The sequence below is a fragment of the Osmerus eperlanus genome, chromosome 7 (genome assembly GCF_963692335.1).
Source record: "Osmerus eperlanus chromosome 7, fOsmEpe2.1, whole genome shotgun sequence".
Lineage (NCBI taxonomy): Eukaryota > Metazoa > Chordata > Actinopteri > Osmeriformes > Osmeridae > Osmerus > Osmerus eperlanus.
Genome location: NC_085024.1, coordinates 2,642,726 through 2,669,010, shown reverse-complemented (window position 1 = coordinate 2,669,010; position 26,285 = coordinate 2,642,726). Strand labels below are relative to the sequence as shown.

Sequence of the window (26,285 nt, the reverse complement as noted above, 5' to 3'; positions counted from 1 at the left end):
AACAGCAACGTGCTCATTTAGCAGACGCTCTCATTCAAAGCCACAAACAGAGGGGGATTTGAACCTCTTATTCTGCTGTTAAATGCTCTAACCACTGAGCTACAGACACTCATGGACATTTGAACAGCACCCTCTCTCACAGTCTCTCTCTCTGCTGTGGCCAACACCCTTAGAGAAGGTGGAGTGAGGTGTGTGTTGCATCTTACTCAGAGTTATTGAAATGTTTATATTGTTATTATTATTATTATTGTTACTATTATAGTTCTGGAGAAGCTTTCTCCCAAACCAAACACGTGTAAGTCTTACATTAGCTCAGGAAGCAAATCATATCAACACATACGAAATACAGAACCTAAAGCTGAACCAACTTGCACAGCAAATCACTACATTGTGCACAACGTGTTTTTTTTAAAGTTCATTAGATAATTCAGTTACAGGCACCAGACGACTAACAATAGTAATAAATAATGCCACAACGAACAAATGCAAACAGCCATGTCTAAGTTCAGTGTGGTTGTCATAACTTAACATGATCCAATCATAACACGTTTCAAGAGGGGGAAAATCATGATTAACTTTGGTATAGTTACAGGAAAATCGAACAATGACAAACATAAGTGCCTTTACAAATACCATTCTTACATTATTTTCAGAAACCCGTGTTGAGGTTTCAATATATTAATACTGAACTTAATACAGGAAAAAGTAACACAATACAGACATCTATTGCAGTATCAGGAACATGCCTTGTTAGAATCCTGCTACAACACAAGCCGTAATAAATGGTTGCATAAACATTAAAGCTGCAACATTGCACATGAGAAATTTGTGAAAAGTATGAGTGAATGGATAATAACATTTAGTAATGAGTGCTGCCATAAAACTAGAGTAAAGGGGAGCTACTTCCCCTGAACCCTAACCTCTCAACCCTAACCATGAACCTGAACCCTAACCTCTCAACCCTAACCATGAACCTGAACCCTAACCTCTCAACCCTAACCCTAACCATGAACCTGAACCCTAACCTCTCAATCCTAACCATGAACCTGAACCCTAACCTCTCAACCCTAACCATGAACCTGAACCCTAACCTCTCAACCCTAACCCTAACCATGAACCTGAACCCTAACCTCTCAACCCTAACCATGAACCTGAACCCTAACCTCTCAACCCTAACCCCAAACATGAACCGTAACCCTAACCTGATTCCCAAACTCTTAACCTAAACCCTACACCTAACCTTAACCTGACCCTTTAACCTCTTAACCTGAACTATAACAATGAACCTTAACCCTATCCTCAATTTCTAAACCTGAACCCAAAGTCTTCCCCAAACTTAACCTGAACCCTCACCTGAACCTTAACCACCATGAAAGTGTTCTCTCACTGGTCAACCTAACCACTCAGCTGAAGCAGCAACTTTGAGTCTTCAAATGAGAATGAAGGCAGGAACACTTTATTTACAAAGTAAGGCTGATGCATTAGAAATCTGAAGACATATTTGACTTATAATAGCTGTTGAAGCTTTTATTGTTTGTCATAAGTTGTACAAGTGTCACTAAAATAGTTTATCTTTCAAATGATGCTAGGCCCACACAAGAAGCAAGGCCAAGAATTTCAACAATTTATCTGAAACATGATTTTGGTCTCCAACCGGTAAATGTGAGGTTATTCCAAAGTTAATCTACATCATCTGTACTGTTCAGGTGTCAACTTGTTTTGATCATTTCCGAACCTCTGTTCTTGACAAGATATGAATAAAGTTCTCTGTTACTTTACTATACATTATCTGTACAAAAAGTAATCTCTCATTACAAAAAGACATTTCTCTTGTGTTCAACCGAAAACACCCGTTTCTTCTTAAAGAAACTATCCGAACAAGAGGCTCCTTCACCACAGGCTCCTCACAGTGCTCTGTTCTCCCTGCTAGTCAAGTCTCTAAGAAGCCTCAAACTGTTTGTTTGCAAGTCAGGATAAAACCATGACTCTGCAAGTTGGTAGGGGGGGGGGGTTAGAGGGATTGTGGGATAGGGGAGGCAGGGAGGGAGGGGGGATCAGCAGGCAGCAGCAGGATCCTTGGTGGCGAGTTGGGGGACGATGAGATCATTAACGTGGTGGTCTTGTGGCCGGTCACACAGCGTTGAGGAGTCGGCTGTGCAGGAAGGCCTTGATGCTGGCCACGGGGCGGACGTCGTTCAGGTGCCTCCTCCGCTCCATGAAGGACACCAGGCGAGACGTGTCCAGGTGGCCGGGGGGGCGGGGCGCGGCGTGTGGCTGCAGCCAGGGCTCCTGCAGGCAGGCGTCCGCCGAGGGCCTCCGCCCCGCCTCCGCCTGCAGCAGCAGGCACACGAAGTCCCGCGCCGCCCGGCTCACCCCGGAGAAGTAGTCCGGAGGGAAGCTGAAGTCCAGACGGCAGATGTTGACGCAGGTCTCCTCCACGCTGTCGTCCAGGAAGGGGGAGGCACCGCTCAGCAGCACATAGGTCAACACGCCCAGGCTCCAGAGGTCAGAGGTCAGAGAGGCCGGCAGGCCCAGGACCAGCTCAGGAGAGGAGAACTCGGGACTGCCCAAGAGAGGGTGGACGTGCTGGGAGGAGTCCAGCTGGACCGCATCGCCGAAGTCTGTCAGCTTGACCACGGGAAGAACGGAGGTGTTTTCTACCACGATGTTCTCCGGCTGTGGAGGGGGTTCCACACACGCAACACTGGTCAAACTAAAATACTCACCCACAGACATACAGTGAATTAATATGTTGGGGGGGGGCTGTTAGGGTTGCCACACCCACATCAACCCTTTTCCCTCGTAAATGATTTCCCTTATTAGGACTGGTAAACGTGGATGTTGTGTGAGGGTTAGTGAGGGAGGCTGGGCTACCTTCAGGTCCAGGTGGGCTACCCTGCAGCTGTGCAGGTAGCGCAGGGCCTCCAGGATGTCTCTCAGGTACAGAGCCACCCGCTCCTCCGTCAGGCTGCCCCAGCTCACGATGTGGTCCAGCAGGCGGCCCTGGCCAGCCCTGCACACACAGCACATGCAAACAATGATCAACCCAACACTGGTCAACCCAGAACACCAAACACTGGCCAACCCAGAACACCAACACTGGTCAACCCAGCACACCAACACTGGTCAACCCAGCACACCAAACACTGGTCAACCCACCACACCAAACACTGGTCAACCCAGCACACCAACACTGGTCAACCCAGCACACCAAACACTGGTCAACCCACCACACCAAACACTGGTCAACCCAGCACACCAAACACTGGCCAACCCAGAACACCAACACTGGTCAACCCAGCACACCAACACTGGTCAACCCAGCACACCAAACACTGGTCAACCCAGCACACCAAACACTGTTCAACCCAGCACACCAAACACTGGTCAACCCACCACACCAAACACTGGTCAACCCAGCACACCAACACTGGTCAACCCAGCACACCAAACACTGGTCAACCCACCACACCAAACACTGGTCAACCCAGCACACCAAACACTGGCCAACCCAGAACACCAACACTGGTCAACCCAGCACACCAACACTGGTCAACCCAGCACACCAAACACTGGTCAACCCAGCACACCAAACACTGTTCAACCCAGCACACCAAACACTGTTCAACCCAACGCCCCCAACCCTCATCCCCAACACCAGTCATTCCCATCCTCAAGCGGGTGGTGGTTTCAACCCCCCCACCCCTCCCCCGCTTCGTCTAAAAATGATCTGCTAAACAGACCCGCGCGACCCCCCCCAGCCAGGCAGGCGTGTACGTACATCTCCAGGATGAGGACGTAGCTGGTGGGGGTCTCGTAGGTGTCCAGCAGCCTGGCCAGGTGTGGGTGCTTTAGGTCCCGCAGCAGCAGCACCTCCCGCTGCACCTGCTCCCGCCGCAGCAGGCGCTTATTCACGTGCTTAGCTGCTACGCTGCCACGGCTGCCACACTGGTTACAGCGCCGGGTCACCGAGAACCTGCCCCTGCAGAGTCAGGGTCAGGGGAACACTACTGACCACTGTACCTCCACATAGAAATATACATACTAGAAAAGAACTAAACTCCTCCCAAAAAGTTCGGAAACGTTATTTCGGTCGATTATTCCTCCCCTTCAATAATACCAATTGGTATTGTATTTGATATCGTTGGAAAGCCTGATTAGTTACCTTTACAACGAGGTAAAAGTTGTAAGGGTTGTGCATTCATGGAATGAGCAACACAGCTAACCGTGTGGGTAGCGGCCCAATTTTTTTTGCCAAAATCCCCTGCAATATTCTTCTGTTGGTATTCACTCTCGTTTCCAACGATATAAAATACAATACAAATTGGTATTATTGAAGGGGAGGAATAATAGACCGAAATAACGTTTCCAAACTTTTTTTGAGGCGTTTATAAAGTAGTAGTGATTGGCAGGTGGAGAGTATAAACACAATGAATGTAACATAGCCATGTTACATTCATTGTGTTTATACAATAAATGTATATATATATATATACTATAAAAAGTAAAAACATTTGTTTTACCTGCCCAGTTCCGTGGTCTCAGTGTAGAACAACTCAAAGTTGTTCTTCCAAAGAATGTCACTCCCAATGTTGTTGACATCTACAAAGAAGCGTTCTGTTAACAAATATTTGGTATAGAGATGTACGTAGATGCATTTGATTTAACTTAGTGTGCATGGCCATGTGTACAAGCACATTTAAAGTATGTTAGTGTGAAACTCAGAGACTGGTTAGTGGAGCAGAACTACTTTCAGAGACTGCTCTGCTGGTTAGCGGACCAGAACTTCCTCTCACCTGACACTCGGAGACTGGCGGAGGAGGACGTGGTTCCTGCTGCACTGCTGGCGATGCAGGTGTACACCCCCCCGTCCTCCACACACACCTCTAGGATCTCCAAGGTGGCCTCACCGGTGTCACTGTTAGGGGCCGGGAGGTCAGAGGTCACGAGAAAATACCCCAAAACACTGAAGCATTTAGGGCAGGTCTCCCCATTACTACATGAGAGACTAATTGATTACTAACTGATTATTAAATGAAGTTACTTGATTAAGATGATTGCTGTTCAGTAAGTACTTTGAGGAAGTCAAGAACATAATTCCGCATACCAATGCTCTGATTAGCGCTGTTGTGAATGTACAGTACATGAGCTATTCCTGCCTTTAGAAGCAGTGTTCTGAAGGCAGGACTGCCAGTGACTGCGCCTGCTGCTCACCTGTGTCCCAGGCAGAAGCGTCCGTTGCTGGCCAGCGGCGCGTGGTCAGGGCCTCTCCAGGACACAGAGGCTCGGGTGAGGCCACACACCTTCCCCCTGAGAGTGACGCTCTCTCCGCACGCACACACCACATCACTCAGAGGCAAGAGGAACTCTGGAGGCACTGCTGGAGGGAGAGAGGCAGAGGTGAGGCAGAGATGAGGCAGAATGGAGACTGCTGAAGGGATAGAGGCAGAGATGAGAGAGTGGAGTCTGCAAGGAGGGGCAGAGAATGAGGCAGAATAGAGGCAGAGCTGAAGGGGAGAGACACAGAGATGAGGCAGAGTAGAGGGACTGCTGGAAAGAAAGACAGATGAGGCAGAGCTGAGAGCAGAGCCGAGGCAGAATTATGGAGGCACTGAGTCAGAACTAAACTAGAGCAGAGTCCACATAGCAGGGTCATATGTGAACTAAGATGAACAAGGCAAAGTTTGGAAAAAGCATGTTTGCAATATAGTATTGGGCATTTTACAATCTCCGTTAATCTTTCCTAATCCAACCAGCACTGCCAACGTTTTAAATTCAATCCATGCAATGACACAGATATGGCAACTTACCATCATATATGTAGTTGGGATTCAGAAGCTAAAAGGGCATAAAAGAGCATAACATAAAATAAATATGAGTAGCTGAATATTGCCCAAATACTACAACCTGCTATCACTAGAATTAATGTATGGTTCAACTAATGTAGTTTCAAAGGCTCAAGTGGAAAACGTCTACCTTGACAGACACTTTAGTAGCCAGACTGTTGTGAGATCTACGGTAGCCGTTGTCCTTTGCGGTGTCCTTGTCTCTCTTCTCTGTCTTCCTCCTCAGGCGGAGGGCCGTGTGCCACGACGACCATTTTCTGACCAGCACGAAAACAGCCGGAGTGAGAAGAGGCACCTTCTGATACCGTAACACCACAGTCCTCCCCAGTACAGACCACCCGGTGTAACACCACAGTCCTCCCCAGTACAGACCACCCAGTGTAACACCACAGTCCTCCCCAGTACAGACCACCCAGTGTAACACCACAGTCCTCCCCAGTACAGACCACCCAGTGTAACACCACAGTCCTCCCCAGTACAGACCACCCGGTAACTGTGAAGCGGTGGACAACATTCATGTTTGTTGGGTTTGTGGGCTCTTACTTGACGGTGCCTTCGGGGTGATCGGGGGAGACGGGGGAGGTGTGTCCAAGCACGTGGCCGGGGATCCAGCCCTCGGCCGCCGGGCCCTGCTCGGTGGCGGCGCGGAACACCAGGAACATGTTCTGCTGGTTGCTGGCCAGCATCTGGACCACCTCCCCCTGGAGCACGCTGATCTCATCCTCCTTCAACGCGGCGTAGTCCTGGGTCACCAGCATGGTGGACACACTGCTGCTGCTGCTGCTTTCACTCTGGGGGGGGGGGGGGGGGAGAGGACGGAGGGAGGGAGGGAGGGAGGGGAGGGGAGGGGGAGGACGGAGGGAGGGGGGAAGAGGAGAGAAAAGAAGGGGGAAGGAGAGGAGAAAAGGAAGAGAGGAGAAGGGAAGAGACAGAAAGAGAGGTGAGGAAAGGAGGGGGAAGGAAAGATAAGGGGGGAAGAGAGGAGTACAGATGAAGAGAAGGTGGAAGAGAGGAGTACAGATGAAGAGAAGGTGGAAGGCGAGGAGATAGATGAAGGAAGAGGATAATACACACAGTTAATCAGAAGTGTATATAGTTTGCTGTGCTTTTATTTTCGTTTACCATAAATAGAACTTGCAAGTCTATTGATTACACTAACAAGTTGGCACACATGAATGCGTGCACGGTGTCATAGAAAAAGCGTTTGTTACCAAGGCCCCAAAATCTAGAGGAAGACAGATTTGGATAGAAGACAGAAGGATATTTTAGCACAATAGGTATATGTCTAAGTCCTATTTAGCAAGCTCATGACACGTGGAGTGCAGGTTGCAGGAAGGTGGCATGGTTAGTGTCTGGACAGAGAAGGCTCTTCTGAGAAAGGACTGAGAGGAGGAGGCATTTGCATTACAGCAGGTTTCTGGGGGTTTAGGTGTAGCTCAGTGTTTAAAGCATTCGACTACACATCAAGAGGTTGCAGGTTCACATCCTCCCTGAATATTACTTTGGATGAAAGCGTCTGATAAAAGCTTAATCTACAAATGATTCTTTCTTACTACAGACATGGTGTCCAGCAGAAAGATACTCCAGGCACGTGGCCTTGCTGACAGGGTCAAACTGCAGAGAAACTGGTGCAAACCCACAAACCCACAAAAAAAAAGAAAACAAGATGAACAAATGTCTAACCAAAGCAAACAGAAAATGACATCTTTCTATACTTCCTCTGTGAGGTCCTCTTCAAAACATTGGTGATGAAGCAAATGTCACTTCAGAATATTTCTTGTACGGCGGAGAATTAGAAAAACCATTTGATGGAAACATTAAAAAATTCATTCGCAGAAAATGTTAGTAAGAAAGAGTTTAACAGTAAACTCACAGTGAGCAGAGTAGAAGGGCAGAGAGTCAACATACACAGACAAACTTAGATTTAGTTTGTCTGGGGTTTTGGTAGTCCTGTAGCGGTACAGACCCAGGGTGTGTTCTAGAGCTGCGGTTAACCAGGCGGCGTGCTAGTTCAGGTGTTAGCCAGGGCATGTGCTAGCGCTGGAGTTAGCCAGGGCATGTGCTAGCGCTGGGGTTAGCCAGGGCATGTGCTAGTGCTGGAGTTAGTCGCTGCACAAGGCCGAACTGAAGCCTGGGCCTCAGGTAGGGCGCTTACCCCGTTGCTCTGGATGGAGTGTATGGACTGCTCACTGGTAGACGAGCAGGTACTCATGCGGTCTATGTCCTTGCTGTGTGCAGACTGGCGGCGATGGTGGCTGTAACCATGGCTCCCCCATCCCAGGGAGTCCCCACCATCACTGGGCCAAGAGAAGGAACCAGGCCTGCTGGCTGGGGAGGCCGGGCCTGAGGCCCAGTAAGAGGGGCCTTTCTGGGTTGGGCTACTTGCAATGGGACTGTCCTTCCCAAGACCTCCAGGGGACACGAGGGATGGAAAGGGAGAGACAGTCCCCACCCTGGGGTTGGTGTTCAGCGGGGCCACAGGCATCTGTGGGAGGGGGTTTACAGGGGGGTCTTTGTGCCCCTGTTTGGGGCTGCCATCTGCACCAGACACCATGCCATTGCATGGAGGGCCATCCAGGACCCTCATCATAGGGGCCGCGGGATCTGGGTCCCCCCGACTGGCCTCAGGGGGGTGGGGGCTAGCAGGAGGGGGCTGCAGGCGGGGGGGCCACGTACCTGCTGTCCTGTCGGGCCCCTCGGGGCCCAGGGGATGGTGGTGGTGGACGGGCTGGGGCAGGCGGGAGGAGGGCTGGGGGATGCGGGAGGCTCGGGAGCGGGGGCCGCACAGGGACGACCCCCCGGCCAGGACGGAGCCGGAGCAGATGCCGCCGCTAGGGGAAGCTCCTGCCCCGCCGCCGCCCACATTGTTCCTCTGGTACTCAATAGGGGATGTCAGAGCTGGGGAGAGGAATGGAGAGAAAGAGGGGAGAGAGAGATGGGTGGGAGAGAGAAAGAGGGGGGGAGAGAGAGAGAGGGGGAGAAAGATGGGTGGGAGAGAGAGAGGGGTAGAGAGATGGGTGGGAGAGAGAAAGAGGGGAGGAGAGAGAGGGGGGGGAGAGATGGGTGGGAGAGAGAGAGAGTGGAGGAGAGGGGGGGGAGATGGGGGGGAGAGAGAGAAAGAGAGAAAGAGAGGGGGGGAGAGAGAGGGGAAAGAGTGAAGAAAAGAGAAAGAGAAAGAGAGGGAGGGGTGAGGAAGAGAGATGGAGAGATAGTGAAGAAGACGTAAAGAGAAGTAGAGATTAATTGAATCAACAGCCAATATTGGTCTAATGTGGAGAACGTGGACAGCGTGAACTTGGTTACCGTTGAGGAAGTTGCGTTGGTTCTCCAGGATCTGGCTGATGTGGTGGATCCACACCTGGCTGACGGCAGAGCTGGGGGACTGCAGAACGAAGTTCTCCAGCGCACCACTAGAGGAGCGCGACGTCAACGTGAACTTAGACGTGTCGTCTTGGCTCTCCTCCAGACCCAGCCAGCTCACCTGGACAGACAGACACAGACAGGCAGACACAGACAGGCAGACACAGACAGACAGACAGACACAGACAGGCAGGCAGACACAGACAGGCAGACAGGCAGACACAGACAGACAGGCAGACACAGACAGACAGGCAGACAGACAGACACAGACAGGCAGACAGGCAGACAGACAGACAGAGAGTGGAGAGGAGGTCTTGTAAGTTTAGGACAACTTTACATTATTATCAGTGTTGACATCTTCTGCTTCAGAGGTTTGTCTGGTTGTTAGTTTGGCCAGCTGACCACAGTGTGGTCACTGTATGTAGGCTAACAGTGTGGAGTATTACATCACTACCGTGGACAACAGCTAGTCACCTTGATGCTGTTCTTGAAGAGATAGCCGGGGGTGGAGTAGCCCTTCTTCTTGTCCAGCGGCTCGCTGAAGATGACTATCTGCTCAAAGAGAAAGACCCTCCTCTCCTTCATCCTGGAAAGAAGTCCACTGTCCTGGTCGGACACCATGAAGGTGTCCTGAAGAAGGAGACGGCCCTGGGCTACAATCTTCCCCTGGACAGGAAGAAGAGGAGCAGACTGATTCATATAAACACTCCTGGAACATACTGTTGTATGACCGATCAGAACACAGATGGTACAAAGCGAGTATGTCTTGCCCTGCCCACCCTCCACGGACAGGGCAAGACAGAACCGTGAAAAACTGTATACACAACATTGTGAACAAGGCTTGATTAAGGAAGACGCTGACATCTGCTGGAAGTTCAGATACCAGCAGACACTTTAAATATCTGCGCTTGACAAGATTCTTCAGGCAGAAACATTCGTTTGACAAAAGTGAATATGGCATCGGGTATTGATTTCACCAAAAAGTGCTTTCGATATGATCTTGAATCAGGAAACAGCACCACATCACTTCATTTTAAAACATTGTTGGGCCTCACCTCAAAGCCTTGCAGTCGACCCACATTCATCATGTCGTTGCATCTTTTGGGCACGACACACATCACCTCCACTGCTTTCTGAGAGCATAGAGGGGAACACAGACACACTGGAACTGACACACTGGAATACTGACACACTGGAACTGACACACTGGAATACTGACACACTGGAACACTGACACACTGGAACTGACACACTGGAACTGACACACTGGAATACTGACACACTGGAACTGACACACTGGACCTGACACACTGGACCTGACACACTGGAACACTGACAAGCTGGAACACTGACACACTGGAATACTGACACACTGGACCTGACACACTGGACCTGACACACTGGAACACTGACAAGCTGGAACACTGACACACTGGAATACTGACACACTGGACCTGACACACTGGACCTGACACACTGGAACTGACACACTGGACCTGACACACTGGAACACTGACAAGCTGGAACACTGACAAGCTGGAACACTGACACACTGGAACACTGACAAGCTGGAACACTGACACACTGGAATACTGACACACTGGAACTGACACACTGGAACTGACACACTGGACCTGACACACTGGAACACTGACACACTGGAACACTGACACACTGGAACACTGACACACTGGAACACTGACAAGCTGGAACACTGACAAGCTGGTACACTGACACACTGGAACACTGACAAGCTGGAACACTGACACACTGGAACACTGACACACTGGAACACTGACAAGCTGGAACACTGACACACTGGAACACTAACAAGCTGGAACACTGACACACTGGAACACTGACAAGCTGGAACACTGACAAGCTGGAACACTGACACACTGGAACACTGACAAGCTGGAACACTGACACACTAGAACACTGACAAGCTGGAACACTGACAAGCTGGAACACTGACACACTGGAATACTGACACATTGGAACTGAAGCAGGCCTTCAGACACAGAGGGCCTCATTTACTAACATTGCGACCGCAGCTTAATCTGTGCCTTTGCCCAACCGCAAATAGCGCACGGTGTATTTCCGCATTTTGCGTGGTATTTATCAAACCAGATCCTCGTCGGGCAATCAGCGCCTTACTCCGCCCTTTAGTGTTAATTAGCGTGCCGTTAAAAGATGGGAGAAATCGCCTGCATGTTACTGCCACCATGGGTGATTCAAGGAAAAGAAAAAGAAGGTTCAGCGAACAGGAGATAGAAATATTGGTTCACGAAGTTACAGCTAACATAAACATGTTACAAGGAAGAAATACACCTCTCCTCCCATCTCTTTGCGGCACACGCCCACTTTCCCTTATACCCTCCCAGCAGCGGTAATCTGCGTTTTTACTCAAGTGCGCTGCCTTTGTAAATACGGTTTTATGTCTTTACCCGCTATTGTATGCCTAAAATGGGCATACAATAGCGGGTAAAGACATAAAACCGTATTTACAAAGGCAGCGCACTTGAGATTGTTAGTAAATGAGGCCCAGAGTGAGGACCACCAACCACATGTAATCATCCTTACAATTGTCAATTTTTTATGCTTTTATCCAACATACAAGCAGTGTTTACAGTATTACTGCAGATAACCAAGGATGAGACGAGCACAGTGCTCACAGTATTACAGAGACAGGTGCCAAAGAACTGTGCAATAATAATAATAACTTCAGAAACTGATCTGATAAAGACACATCAGATATTGTATGTGCATAAAGTCCAGTAAATCAGTGGAGTTGGCCTCACCTCCAACTCAACAGTATCTACTCCAGCCTTCTTGGAAAATTTGAGGAAATCCTGGGTGGGGTTCGAACATAGGAGAGAATTAATGCTTTTTACTTGTTTAGTTATGTCCTTGTTTAACATTTCCAGCGAGCTTTAGAAGTTCAATATACAGTACATAAATCACCACTACGTTGTTGACAGTGACCTCAACTTAAACTGAAGGGTTCACCTTGAGGAGGAGCTGGTACTTCATGATGCGCTGCACTGGCTTGATGAGTAGGTCTGTTAGCTGCAGTCTGTGACCCAGACGCTGCTTCAGCTCCTGAAACACACACACACACATCACACACGCATCACACATCACATCACACATCACACACGCATCACACATCACACATCACATCACACATCACACATCCATCACACATCACACATCACACACACATCACACATCACACATCACACATCACACATCACACACATCACACATCACACACATCACACACACATCACACAGACACATACATTCATAAGTCTGCTTAACTACACAAGAAAACAAACACACACACACTGGTGCTTAAATTCCTGACCAACAACTAATTTAAAATCCAGGGAAAGTCAATTAATCCATATCTCGGTTATCGTACAATCTACGTGCATATCTGGAATCTTAAAGACTCAACATTTACAAACAAACAAACAAACAACCAACCAATTATAGCCATAGTGTGTCCAGAGCAGAGAGTTCTCACCTCGAAGTAGGTGTCGATGTATTCAGACACGATGTGTTCTGACTTGGGCTTGTTCTGGCAGTAAACGATGTACATGTGCAGCCTCCTTTCCTGAGGTGAGGAAAGAGGGATGCTGGTCAGAACTGTACACCCACGAGAGGTGACAGCCAATGGGAACAGGGATCCTCGCTCACCTGTTTGACAAACAGCGCTCCCAGCCTATCAGGATCCTCCAGGCACTTCTCCAGCTCACCCAGGAAGAACCTGATGACAAAACACGTACAACATCAGGTGTGGTGCATAAATGGTTTAGTAGATAAGACTCATTCAGCTTGTTTCTCAGACATGGGTGAAGCCCAGTCCTAGACTGAAATAAAAATTATATGAAGATATTCACATGAAAAAGTCTCAAACCAAGGCTACTGTGTTAGTAAAGGGTGTAGGATAGTTATATATTTTTGTGAGTTATTAAATACTTTACATTTCAAGTAAATAAATCAAGTAAAGGGAATAGTAGTTATACTTTTTGCCATTCCATTAACACAATTACATATATGAAGTTAATCAAGTTAAGTAAAGGGAGCAGCTGCTGTACTCTTTATGCCAGTCGTAGATCTGGTGGATGTTCCCAAACAGCATCTTTTCTTTGCCTCTCATGTCATCTGGAACGCCTTCCTCCTTCATTCTGGATATGTAACCCTGGATCACACAGGACACACACACAGTCAGGACACACACATAGTCAGGACAAACACACACACACAGTCAGGACACACACACAGTCAGGACAAACACACACACACAGTCAGGACACACACACAGTCAGGACAAACACACACAGTCAGGACACACACACACACAGTCAGGACTCACACAAAGTCAGGATTCACACGCACACAGTGATGTGCAGTCTGGGTAGGCAAGGTAGGCACTGCCTACCCTGCCAAAATTCAAACGTAAAAATGTTTATTAAATAATTGTATTTAATAAACTTGTATTTGTATTGTTACTGTTTATTATTGTGATTTATATATTGTGGCATCCCAGGGGCACAGCACCTTGGACAGCGGCACCGGCAAGCCCGGGTCAGGTGATCCGGGGAAGGTATGTCCGGGGTCCGCCCCCAGAAGAGACAACGAGCTACACAGGTGCGGCTCATGAGTGGGATGGAGGACGGCCCCACTATAAAAGGCGGGCCACCCCTGCCGCAAGGGGAGATCACTAGAAGTGAGTAGAAGCTGGACTCCAACACACGTTCAATGACTACAAACTTAACCCTACTGTGTCTTTTCAGTGAGGAGTGGAGGGTCCAGCCAGACCAGTCCCGACCGTTCCCTCATCCGAGGAAGAAGCTCATTTCTTTTTGTGTTTTTTGTTGTTGATTATGGTAATAAACGCCTGCTTTGGCATATCACAAACCGTGCTTTTGAGTGGTGCTGTGCTGTGTGGTCCTGGCTGCGCCCCTTGGTTGCCACAATATGCAATATGTCTGTTATTCCAATTGTTTAGACGTTACGATGACAAATGTAGCAGTTACGCATAATCAAATACAAAAATAATTATAGAACTAGAGAGGGTACAATTTCTGGGGAAATTGTAGGGTGTGCTTGCTTGCGTCGGTTGCACAGGGGTCAGTTTTTGAATGACATTTTTACAACTGATATTTCTGTATATTTTATATGAAAATGCATACTTATTATTTATAAAGATTAAATAGATTTAAAAGCATCTATTTTTTGCTGCTCATTTACAACTGAAAATACGAGTGAAGTGTAAAATGAAATAGATGTCTTCTCATTTCCCCTGCAAGAGGCAGCCTCATAGCTGAATCAACGAATACATTTGGCAGACCGGTGTAAAAATTGACCTAATCTCTATGACTTAAACGTCCTTTTAAGTTTTCCCTTCTCGTGATATTGTCAGGCATTTAGCCTACTCATATTGCATTCATTCATGAATAAAGAACCCCCTTTGAAGATTATTCTACGACGTTACCGGCAGTAGAAGATGGAATCGCGATTCAAACATTACCATCTGCTAACTGAAAAAATGCTCTCAAAAACGTAAATAAGCTTGACATTTATTTAGTGGAAAATCGCTCATTCATAAAAAGCTCACTGGTAGCGATCATTGTCAGTAACAACGCAAAATGCGATATAGCCCTGTGTGGAGAAGCTGCCCCAGTAAATTCTACAACGGTACAGTACTAGACTACTGTGTTCGTCTTGGTAGCGATTGCGTTGGTTGAATTCGATTTAACGTTCCGTTGTACGGTTTAGGCTGAAATTAATTATTTTCATGAACAGATTGACAAAGTTTAGGCTGTGGCAATGAAGTTCAGGTTAGTGGTCAGAGACTTTTGATTTAAGTAAGGGGAGTGCCGAACATGTTCTGTCGCCGTTTGATTTCCTAAACAGCTGTGTACTGTAGATGTTTTTGTAGTGTCTCGCGTAAGCTACAGCGTTGCAGTGAGCAACACTGGTTTGAAACCACAGGTAATGATAATTTCACCAACAAATCGTTTACTAATGTCAGAATAAATCCTACAACGAAAATATATATGTGAGGAATGTTTATTTTAACGATTGAAAACAGATAACGCTACATCATAGACTACTGTAGTATGTGTTGCCCGGGCAACACAGGCTAATGTCATGATGCTAATACGTCAGTGAAATAGTAGACTACTGTTTCCGAAAGTAGATGTACTTCCTTAATAATATCAGCTTAGGCCCCTATACTGTACATTACACATCACAATTGTGTGTCATATCACAAAGTAATAAATAGTTATCACCCTAGCCTCTTTGCTTGTGGCGTTTCTGCAGCTGCCTTGCAGTAAAGCTATAGTTAGCCTAGCTATCTCCCAAGTTAACAGATGCGAAACGAATGTTCTGCCAAAGGTAGTCACGCGTGTTTTCGTGACGTTAGTGACGTAGTGACGTTAGTAACGTCAGTGACTGTGGCTAGCAAATTAGCCACCGTTAGCTTCACTTTTCGCCACAAAAACTTAATTTCCATTTAAACCATACAACGGAACGTAAATTCCAATACAAGCAACTCAATCGCTACCAAGACGAAACTTTTGACACCTCCGTTGTCTATGTAGGCCAAATATTGACTGAGTTTTAGGGGGGCGAAAATAAACAATAAATAATAAATAAATATATATGTGAGAGAACAAAGGTTGTGCTCTCGCCGAAGGCTTGAGCACACCCAATAAGCAGTGCTTTCACTGTACATTCACTGCGGACGACAAGCGAAAAACTCAGTGCATGCGCACTTTGATCCTGTATTCTTCAACATGTACGTTGAAAAGTACAACTCAGCTGTGCCTTTGCACGTAAATATGTTATGCCAGTAATCACCTACGTTACGTATCAAACATGGACCAATTAAAATCGAGATTTTACTGGACATTTGCGCAACTAACGTCATTACACCAGCTACATTGTAAGTGTAATCCCAGCGAAATTCAAGTCAAAATGATAGCAGCCGATATCACAGAGTTGAGGAATTTCTCGAAACTCGATTTTATTCAAAAAAAATTGTTAATAGCAAGAGGGAGGTCTACACCAGACTTAGATGGACTACTGCAGCAAAAGGGACAACATTTTTTAGATTGTTTCAAACACTGTTATGGAAGAAAAGATTGGCTATGTGGCTGTGCTAGTCAGCGGCTGTAGGCTACTGCTTGTACTGTTTACTGCGTTTACCGTTTTGACATATTAGCCTAACAATAAATTAGTTTTTTTTCTTTCATAACTCAGTGCATATCCTGTTACTGACATCACCCCACGTCACTGCACTCACACACACAGTCAGGACACACACACAGTCAGGACTCACACACACACACAGTCAGGACACACACACAGTCAGGACTCACACACACACACACACACAGTCAGGACTCACACACAAACACAGTCAGGACACACACACAGTCAGGACTCACACACACACAGAGTTAGGAAACACACACACAGTCAGGATTCACACACACAGTCATGGCACACACACAGTCAGGACTCACACACACACAGTCAGGACTCACACACACACACAGTCAGGGCACACACACACACAGTCAGGACTCACACACACACACAGTCAGGACTCACACACACACACAGTCAGGACTCACAGACACACACAGTCAGGACACACACACAGTCAGGACTCACACACACACACAGTCAGGACTCACACACACACACAGTCAGGACTCACACACACACAGTCAGGACTCACACGCACACACAGAGTTAGGAAACACACACAGTCAGGACACACACACACACATCCTGGAGTGTGCGTCTGTTCTCACCTCCACCACTGACCCCAGGTCTCTGACGTAGTCTCTCTCAGTCTCCACCAGTTCCAGCAACACATAGCTACAGAGATACAGGGTTAGCATGTACATAACTACAGAGATACAAAGTTAGCATGTACATAGCTACAGAGATACAGAGTTAGCATGCACATAGCTACAGAGATACAGAGTTAGCATGTACATAGCTACAGAGATACAGAGTTAGCATGCACATAGCTACAGAGATACAGAGTTAGCATGTACATAGCTACAGAGATAGCATGCACATAGCTACAGAGATACAGAGTTAGCATGCAGCTGTTAGCTGGTCTGGGATGAGGAACTCACTGGCGTCTCTTGAGGAGGCCGGCCTTGTGCTCCTCCTGGTCGTCCAGGGGGGAGGAGGACAGGAGGGAGGAGAGGGAGGGGCTGCTGACCTCCTCCGGTCGCACCGGCAGGGAGCTGGGGCGGTCCTCCAGAGACTGAGACAGACACAGGGAGGTTAGAAGAGTACAGTACATATAGGATAGTACAGTACATATAGGACAGTATAGTACAGTACATATAGGATAGTATAGTACAGTAGAGTATTGTACAGATAGGACAATATAGTAAAGTACAGAACAGTATACTTCCAGCAGTGTGCTACGAGCCTGAGATAAGAGGCTGGGTAGAGGCAGGGGTTGAGGCTGGGAGTAGAGGCAGGGGTAGAGGCCGGGAGTAGAGGCAGGGGTAGAGGCAGGGGTAGAGGCTGGGAGTAGAGGCAGGGGTAGAGGCTGAGAGAAGAGGCAGGGGTAGAGGCTGGGGTAGAGGCAGGGGTAGAGGCTGAGAGAAGAGGCTGGGAGTAGAGGCAGGAGTAGAGGCAGGTGTAGAGGCTGAGAGAAGAGGCAGGGGTAGAGGCAGGGGTAAAGGCTGGGAGTAGAGGCAGGGGTAGAGGCTGGGAGTAGAGGCAGGGGTAGAGGCAGGGGTAGAGGCTGAGAGAAGAGGCTGGGAGTAGAGGCAGGAGTAGAGGCAGGGGTAGAGGCTGAGAGAAGAGGCTGGGGTAGAGGCTAGGAGTAGAAGCAGGGGTAGAGGCTGAGAGAAGAGGCTGGGAGTAGAGGCAAGAGTAGAGGCAAGGGTAGAGGCTGAGAGAAGAGGCTGGGAGTAGAGGCAGGTGTAGAGGCAAGGGTAGAGGCTGAGAGAAGAGGCTGGGAGTAGAGGCAGGTGTAGAGGCAGGGGTAGAGGCTGAGAGAAGTGGCTGGGGTAGAGGCTGGGAGTAGAGGCAGGGGTAGAGGCTGAGAGAAGAGGCTGGGGTAGAGGCTGGGAGTAGAGGTAGGGGTAGAGGCTGAGAGAAGAGGCGTTCAAGATATCTCCCCAGAGAGTTGACAAGCACACACATAGTTGGTGCTGCGGACTCACATTCCTACAGATGACTGGTCCTACACACACTGCTACCAGGCCAGACTCACCACTGTGTGTGTGTGTGGGGGTGTTTTTGAAATAATGTGTGTGTGTATGCGTGAGTGGGTGTGTGCTAGTGAAAGAGTGTATGCGTGCGTTTGTGTGAGAGATGTGTGAGAGAGAGTGTGTGAGCTCCTCTATCTTACCATCTTGCTCTTGACCAGCCCCTCGATGGCGCTGACTAGTTCAGCTGCACTGGGAGTCTCTGAGCTGCCTGGTCTTCCTCCCAGTCTGGAAGAAGCCTGACAAGAGAGAGGAGAGAGGAGGGGGGAGAGAGGAGGGGGGAGGGGGGAGAGAGGAGAGAGGAGGGGGGAGAGAGGAGGGGGGAGAGAGGAGGGGGGAGGGGGGAGAGAGGAGAGAGGAGGGGGGAGAGGGGAGAGAGGAGAGAGGAGGGAGGAGAGAGGAGAGAGGAGAAGAGGGGGGAGAGAGGAGGGGGGAGGGGGGAGAGAGGAGAGAGGAGGGGGGAGAGGGGAGAAGAGGGGGGAGAGAGGAGGGGGGAGAGAGGAGAGAGGAGGGGGGAGAGAGGAGAGAGGAGAAGAGGGGGGAGAGAGGAGGGGGGAGAGAGGAGAGAGGAGAGAGGAGGGGGGAGAGAGGAGAGAGGAGAGGAGGGGGAGGGGGGAGAGAGGAGGGAGGAGAGAGGAGGGGGGTGAGAGGAGGGGGGAGAGAGGAGGGGGGAGAGAGGAGAGAGGAGGGGGGGGAGAGGAGGGGGGAGAGAGGAGAGGGGAGGGAGGAGGGTGGAGGGGGGAGGGAGGAGAGAGGAGGGGGGAGAGAGGAGAGAGGAGAGAGGAGGGGGGAGAGAGGAGGGGGGAGGGGGGAGAGAGGAGAGAGGAGGGGGGAGAGAGGAGGGGGGAGGGGGGAGAGAGGAGAGAGGAGGGGGGAGAGGGGAGAGAGGAGAGAGGAGGGGGGAGAGAGGAGGGAGGAGGGGGGAGGGGGGAGAGAGGAGGGGGGAGAGAGGAGAGAGGAGGGGGGAGAGAGGAGAGAGGAGGGAGGAGAGAGGGGGAAGAAAGAGTCGGAGAAAGAAAGGGAGAAAGAATTGAGGGAGAGAAAAATTGAGAGATGAGAGAGGGAAGAAAGGGAGAGAATGAGAAGGAACAGAGAGAGAGATGGGGAGAGGAAGAGGAGAAAGGGAGAGGATACAGAGGGCAGAAGGAGAGAGAAAGGAGAGATATTTACACTTAAAATTGCTCCTAACATATATATATATATACTACCATTAGAAACCATAGTACAATGCAAAAGTAGTGTGACTGTACCCACAACATGTTTCAGAGAAGCTCACCATTGATGCTATGTGGACCCCGACATTCCGAATGCCCAAATTAGGACTGCTTAGGTGTGTCTCCCTGACAGGGGCCTAACAAGGACCAATCAGACACTAGCGTGGAGGGCACAAGGTAAGGGGGGAGGGGCTGAGGTTTAACCACCAACAGGGGCTCGGGGAAAGGGGGGGCACACCACCCAAGCCTCCGTGTGGGGGGAGGGGTGGGGGCTAACCCAGGTCAGACTGGAGTACAGGGCAGTAAGCCAGGACCAAGGGACCCAAAGACCAGATCGAGGGAAACAGTCGTACACACAAACACTCACACACACTCACACACACACTCACACACACACACACACACACACACACACACACACACACACACACACAGACAGACAGCTCAGGATGGAGAACAACATGGATGGAGACACTGCAGGGAGACTAGAAGATACAAAAGGAGTGAGATTATGAGACACTAACGAGTGAGATTAGAGGGACTAGGAGTAGTTAGATCAGAGGAACTAGGAGACTTGAAGGAGTGAGATTATGAGACTAGGAGTGAGATTAGAGGGACTAGGAGTAGTTAGATCAGAGGAACTAGGAGACTTGAAGGAGTGAGATTATGAGACTAGGAGTGAGATTAGGAGATTGAGGATTGAGATTAGAGGGAGTCACATGGAAAGGTATGGGAACTGAGACAAAACAGAGGCAGAACAAAGATCACCATGATGCTGAGGTATGATCAACACCAAGGCAGAAGCAGAAAACTGTTATGGAGTTAGCATCAAAGTAAACATCCTTTTATTTCAATGGCAAATACGCGTGTGATCGGGAATGAAGCTAAATTCCAGTAGAAACTAAACTAGAATCGTGTGAAAACAATCGACATGCAGTACATACCAATGGTCAAATTAAAAGATGAGTTGATGAAAAGCAGTTTCAGTAGGACTGTTCAGATGGTTTAACTGTGACAGAGGGTTGACACCTTCCTCAGGGAACGCTTGCTTTGACCCCTACCCCTAGTGTGTGCGTATGTTTGTGAGAGTGGGACTGTGTGCTTGCATGTTAGTATAAGTATGTTTTTGAGTGTGTGTGTGTGTGTGTGAGTGTGTGTCTGTGTGTGTGTACGTGTGTGTATCTCACCTTGTCGTCCTGGGCGTCGGCCTGCAGCAGGCTGTGCTGCTGGATGGCCATGGGGGGCGGCAGGGGCACGGAGTCCGCCCCCTCCTCTCCCTCCTCCTCCCCACAGCTCTGCATCCCTGAGGAGGACGACTTGGAGAGGGTTCCGCTGCTCAGCCCCTCGCTTCTCATTCTCTGTGGGGCACAGAGCAACATGCGTTCATACACGCGTGTCTACCTCACCTCCAAACACACACACACACACACATCCTGCACACACCCACTGTGCACACACGCAGTGCACACATGCACACCCAAATCCTGCACACATACCCTGAACACTAACACCCACTCACCCACATGTACCCAAATACACACACTGTGCACAAACACACACACACACACACCCTGCACACCCCTCAACACACTCACACACAGAGGGGAGACAACAGAAAGACGTCCAACCTCCTCGACAGTCTCATCCTGGGGCGTGGCCGCGCTGTCGTCCGAGTCCTTCTGGGCGTCTGCGTTCTTGCGTCCGTCCGCGCGGTTCTTCTTGTGCTTGTGGGCCAGCTTCTTCACGTGAGCGTCGGCCTTGCCAGAGCTGAGCCGTCGGACCGGGCTGGTCAGCCACTTCCTCAGGGTGTTGCCCGGGCGCCTGCCCCCCGGGGTGCTGTGGGGGCCGAGCGTGTGGCTGGAGCCCACGTGGAGGGCCTCTCCGCTGGACACGGACAGCGTGTCTGCAGGGGGGAGGACCAGAGAGAGACCAGTTAGAGGCCAGACCGTTCATCCTGGTGGATGGACAAGAGGATCCAGGGAAAAAATACTTGCCATCTCAATCTCTTCATGCTAAAAGATATATATTTACATTATAGTACATTTAATTCAATTATACTAATATTTTTGGGCAAACTGTAATGCTGTAATAATTAATTTATTAATCGTTTGGCCACCACTATTGACAAAACATGTATCAACTGTAGCTCCTAACTCGAACTTCATGGTGTGTAATAATATATCGATGTATGTGAAAAATCTACACTGAACCCATCAAGGTTTTGTCATTCGGTACAGTTACAGTCTGTTCCTTTGAACAGCATCTCTGGTGCTCTCTGTGCTGCTCTGACTAACCACAGCTGTTCAGCCATGGCTGTCTATACTGTGTGTGTGTGCCCACCTTCTACACTGATCTATGTATAGATGTTACTCCCTCAAAGCCAACTGTTTGTGTCTGATTTAAGTACATTGTGTGCATAAGTACATTGTGTGAAACTTGCATAAGAGTTTAGCCCACAAACGTGTGTGTGCTTGTGGGTTTATGTGTGCGTATGTAGTGCATATGTGTGTACGGGCGGGTGTGCATGTGTGTGAGTGTGTGTGAATGTACTTGAGAGTGTAATTGCGTGTGCATGCGTGTGTGTGTGCATGTGTGTGTTCCTGGCTGGGTGCAGGTGGGCTGCCTGGGCCACGGGCTTGGGGAGGTGATCAGTGGGGAGGTTTCCCAGAGCACAGAGAGAGCTCTGTTTGAATCAGAAGATGATCTGATCAGAGCAGCCTGATGAAGCAGGCTGGCTGTGTCACGGCCCCGGCACCAGAGCCGCTGGCACAGAACAGACAGGACCTTCCAGATCACACAAGGGTAGTGAGGTAGATATACACACAGACAGGACCTTCCAGATCACACAAGGGTAGTGAGGTAGATATACACACAGACAGGACCTTCCAGATCACACAAGGATAGTGAGGTAGATATACACACAGACAGGACCTTCCAGATCACACAAGGGTAGTGAGGTAGATATACACACAGACAGGACCTTCCAGATCACACAAGGGTAGTGAGGTAGATATACACACAGACAGGACCTTCCAGATCACACAAGGGTAGTGAGGTAGATATACACACAGACAGGACCTTCCAGATCACACAAGGGTAGTGAGGTAGATATACACACAGACAGGACCTTCCAGATCACACAAGGGTAGTGAGGTAGATATACACACAGACAGGACCTTCTAGATCACACAAGTGTAGTGAGGTAGATATACACACAGACAGGACCTTCTAGATCACACAAGTGTAGTGAGGTAGATATACACACAGACAGGACCTTCTAGATCACACAAGTGTAGTGAGGTAGATATACACACAGAAAGGACCTTCTAGATCACACAAGTGTAGTGAGGTAGATATACACACAGACAAGTGTCGAGAGTACACACACAGGTACACAAGCACACAAATACTGTTACAATTACAACTGTTACAATAACAGTCGCTAAAACCTCCACCAAACTAATTAACATCCTAACTAAGATCCACCAAACTAGACTGTTATGATAACATACAGCAAACTAGACTGTTATAACATCCCTAAACTAACTTGTTATGATACCATAGAGATTATCTGCCCACCCCTTTCACAGACGCAGAGATTATCTGGAGGTTAGATTAGCGTGACCCTTCCTAAATCCTAACATGCCTGTTCCTGCTCCCTCTCTGGAGAAGAGACGAAGATGAGTGGAGCTGACTGGTATCCGACAGCAAGCACACCCATCGCTGATCATCAACACGTGCATTCTGACAGCCATACACATTTTAATCTGCTCACAATCATATAATCAGATTTTTAAATCAATCATAGTGCACTTATAGAATTGCTTCCAATCATAATTTTCTCAACAATAACCACTCCATCGGTGTGTAGAAATACAAATGTTGGCCCTAATGTTGCACAACTTTACAGCTAGCATACAGCTTGCACGTAATGACGATATGTAAAACAACTTGCTTTAAAAGTAATGCCTTTGAAGCACAAAGGCAGCCGGTTGAGATGATAAATTCAGTTATTCATTAATTAATAATAATTAACTAATTATTTTTGAAAAACATAACTTTGTCTCTGATAAATCTGTTAAAATGTTACCCAAGTCCAGCAGCCAGAACTTGCAGTTGTCTGACTGTCCCTTAGGAGAATCCATGCTGTTCGGAGAATTGTGGCTCACCCGGGACATTGACACATCTGTTCTGTTTCACAGTACCTGTGATGCCATGTCAACATCCTGTCAGAGGTATCAGAGCGGCTCCAGCTATCTTATCTACTCCTCAGTCCAGTCTGCTGCATCACAGGGATGTTTATCTCTCTCTCTCTCTCTCTCTCTCTCTCTCTCTCTCTCTCTCTCTCTCTCTCTCTCTCTCTCTCTCTCTCCTTCCTATCTAACCATCCCTCCTCTCTCTCTCTCTCTCTCTCTCTCTCTCTCTCTCTCTCTCTCTCTCTCTCTCTCTCTCTCTCTCTCTCTCTCTCTCTCTCTCTCTCTCTCTCCCTCCCTCCCTCCCTCCCTCCCCCCTCCCTCCCTCCCTCCCTCCCTCCTTCCCTCTTGTTCTGAGTGGGCGGCTCAGAGGTCAGGCCTCCTCCTCTGCTCCAAGGGAACATTTAGAAACAAGCAAAACATTTTACCGTAACACAAGTAGCACACGCTCCACCCTTGCCAGCATACGTTTGGGTGTGAGCCTCTCTTACCTGCTTTACGGGATTTGTACAGGGTGGCTTCATAAACTGTACAGGCTAACATCTGTCACCACTTACTGGCTACGTTTTGAGTATTGGCAATTTTCTTACAGCCAATGAACTACATGTTGTGTAAAGTACATGGCATGTTTTTTTCTGGTTGCTGGTTCTTTGATATAAACATCAGACTGTCAGAGGGCCATGAACCTGCAGGGTGAGAGGGGCCCCTGAGCCTGGAGAAGTTTACAGTCTGACCGCACAAAGGTAGCCCTGTTCTAATCCATGTGAGTGTGTTTATGTGTGTGTGGGTGTGTGTGATATGGTGGGCTGTGTGTGTGTGTGCATGCATGTGAGTGTGTGTGAAAAATGCTGTGCTGGGCTCTATGTGTGTGTGTGTGCGCGTACTTGTGAGTGTATGCATGTACAGGTCTGTGTATTGTGTGTGCGTGTGTGCGTGCGTGTGTAAGTCCTAGAGGCCTCCGCTACTCCGCGCCATTTGAAAGGTGCCCCCCCCCCTAGCTCCTCCTACCTTTGTGGTTGAAGAGCCCCTCCACGTCCAGACTGGAGCGGGCGTGGGCGAGGCAGAGCGAGGCGCAGGGCACCATGCCCTCCTGGGGTGGCAGGCGCTCTGTGGTGCGGACCAGGACCCAGTCAGGGCGCTCCGGCACGCGCTCCACCACCTCCACCGTCTGGCCCCGGTGCACTGTCATCTCCCCGCCGCCGACGCCCGCCAGGAAGTCATGGATGACCACGGTGACCTCACATCCTCCCGACAACTGAGAGGGGAGAGGGAGGGGGAGGGATACACGGGGAGAGAGAGACAAGACAGAGAGAGAAGACAGAGGAGGAAAGAGAGAGAGGGAGATATGGGGTGAGAGATGAGACAGAGAGAGACAGATGGCGAGAGAGAAAGGAAGAGGGGGGAGTGAGAGGGAGAGAGAGGAAGGGAGAGGGGGGAGTGAGAGGGAGAGAGAGAAAGATGGAAATGTGTTAGTGCTCAAATTAAAAAGCTTGAAATTGATAACAGTACAGGAGAGTGTAATCTGGTGATAAAAGCACGTGACTCGTTCACAATAATGCAATGTGATCATTTAGCAGACTCTGTCCTACAAAGCGACGTAGAATAAGAAGAAACCCTTTATCAAGACCATTGTGGAACTCACACACAATCATTCTACTCCCAGGGCAGACACATGCCCAGGGGCCAAGGTCAGGGGCCCACCAGAGCAGACACATGCCCAGGGGCCAAGGTCAGGTGCCCACCAAGGCAGACACATGCCCAGGGGCCAAGGCCAGGTGCCCACCAGAGCAGACACATGCCCAGGGGCCAAGGTCAGGTGCCCACCAGAGCAGACACATGCCCAGGGGCCAAGGCCAGGGGCCCACCAGAGCAGACACATGCCCAGGGGCCAAGGCCAGGGGCCCACCAGGGCAGACACATGCCCAGGGGCCAAGGCCAGGGGCCCACCAGGGCAGACACATGCCCAGGGGCCAAGGCCAGGGGCCCACCAGGGCAGACACATGCCCAGGGGCCAAGGCCAGGGGCCCACCAGGGCAGACACATGCCCAGGGGCCAAGGCCAGGGGCCCACCAGGGCAGACACATGCCCAGGGGCCAAGGCCAGGGGCCCACCAGAGCAGACACATGCCCAGGGGCCAAGGCCAGGGGCCCAACCTCATGCTTGGCAAGGCATGCTCTACATGGGCACCCTGGCATGCTCTACGTGGGCACACTGGCATGCTCTACGTGGGCACACTGGCATGCTCTACACGGGCACACTGGCATGCTCTACACGGGCACACTGGCATGCTCTACACGGGCACACTGGCATGCTCTACGTGGGCACACTGGCAGTTACTGTTTAACCTGACTGTTCAACATGTTAAAGCTATAACCCGACTGTCCAACATGTGAAAGCTATAAC

General features: G+C 49.3%; 1 protein-coding gene across 1 annotated transcript in view; it reads right to left on the bottom strand.

The window, feature by feature from the left end:
• Positions 1–925: 925 nt before the first annotated feature.
• triob (trio Rho guanine nucleotide exchange factor b) overlaps positions 926–26,285 on the bottom strand; it is a 76,031-nt gene continuing 50,671 nt past the window's right edge. Inside the window, exons 33-56 of the mRNA XM_062466142.1 lie at positions 24,891–25,137; positions 21,318–21,592; positions 20,877–21,047; positions 18,619–18,714; positions 17,381–17,514; positions 17,048–17,114; positions 13,313–13,416; positions 12,912–12,981; positions 12,739–12,828; positions 12,216–12,308; positions 12,008–12,058; positions 10,262–10,339; positions 9,681–9,872; positions 9,150–9,327; positions 8,002–8,744; positions 6,390–6,637; positions 5,977–6,103; positions 5,811–5,838; positions 5,215–5,380; positions 4,797–4,918; positions 4,524–4,602; positions 3,782–3,982; positions 2,875–3,013; positions 926–2,676 (exon numbers count right to left, since the gene is read on the bottom strand). Of these exons, the coding sequence (XP_062322126.1) occupies positions 2,131–2,676; positions 2,875–3,013; positions 3,782–3,982; positions 4,524–4,602; positions 4,797–4,918; positions 5,215–5,380; positions 5,811–5,838; positions 5,977–6,103; positions 6,390–6,637; positions 8,002–8,744; positions 9,150–9,327; positions 9,681–9,872; positions 10,262–10,339; positions 12,008–12,058; positions 12,216–12,308; positions 12,739–12,828; positions 12,912–12,981; positions 13,313–13,416; positions 17,048–17,114; positions 17,381–17,514; positions 18,619–18,714; positions 20,877–21,047; positions 21,318–21,592; positions 24,891–25,137 (4,245 nt within the window). The 3' untranslated portion in view covers positions 926–2,130. The remainder of the gene's footprint in view (positions 2,677–2,874; positions 3,014–3,781; positions 3,983–4,523; positions 4,603–4,796; positions 4,919–5,214; positions 5,381–5,810; positions 5,839–5,976; positions 6,104–6,389; positions 6,638–8,001; positions 8,745–9,149; positions 9,328–9,680; positions 9,873–10,261; positions 10,340–12,007; positions 12,059–12,215; positions 12,309–12,738; positions 12,829–12,911; positions 12,982–13,312; positions 13,417–17,047; positions 17,115–17,380; positions 17,515–18,618; positions 18,715–20,876; positions 21,048–21,317; positions 21,593–24,890; positions 25,138–26,285) is intronic.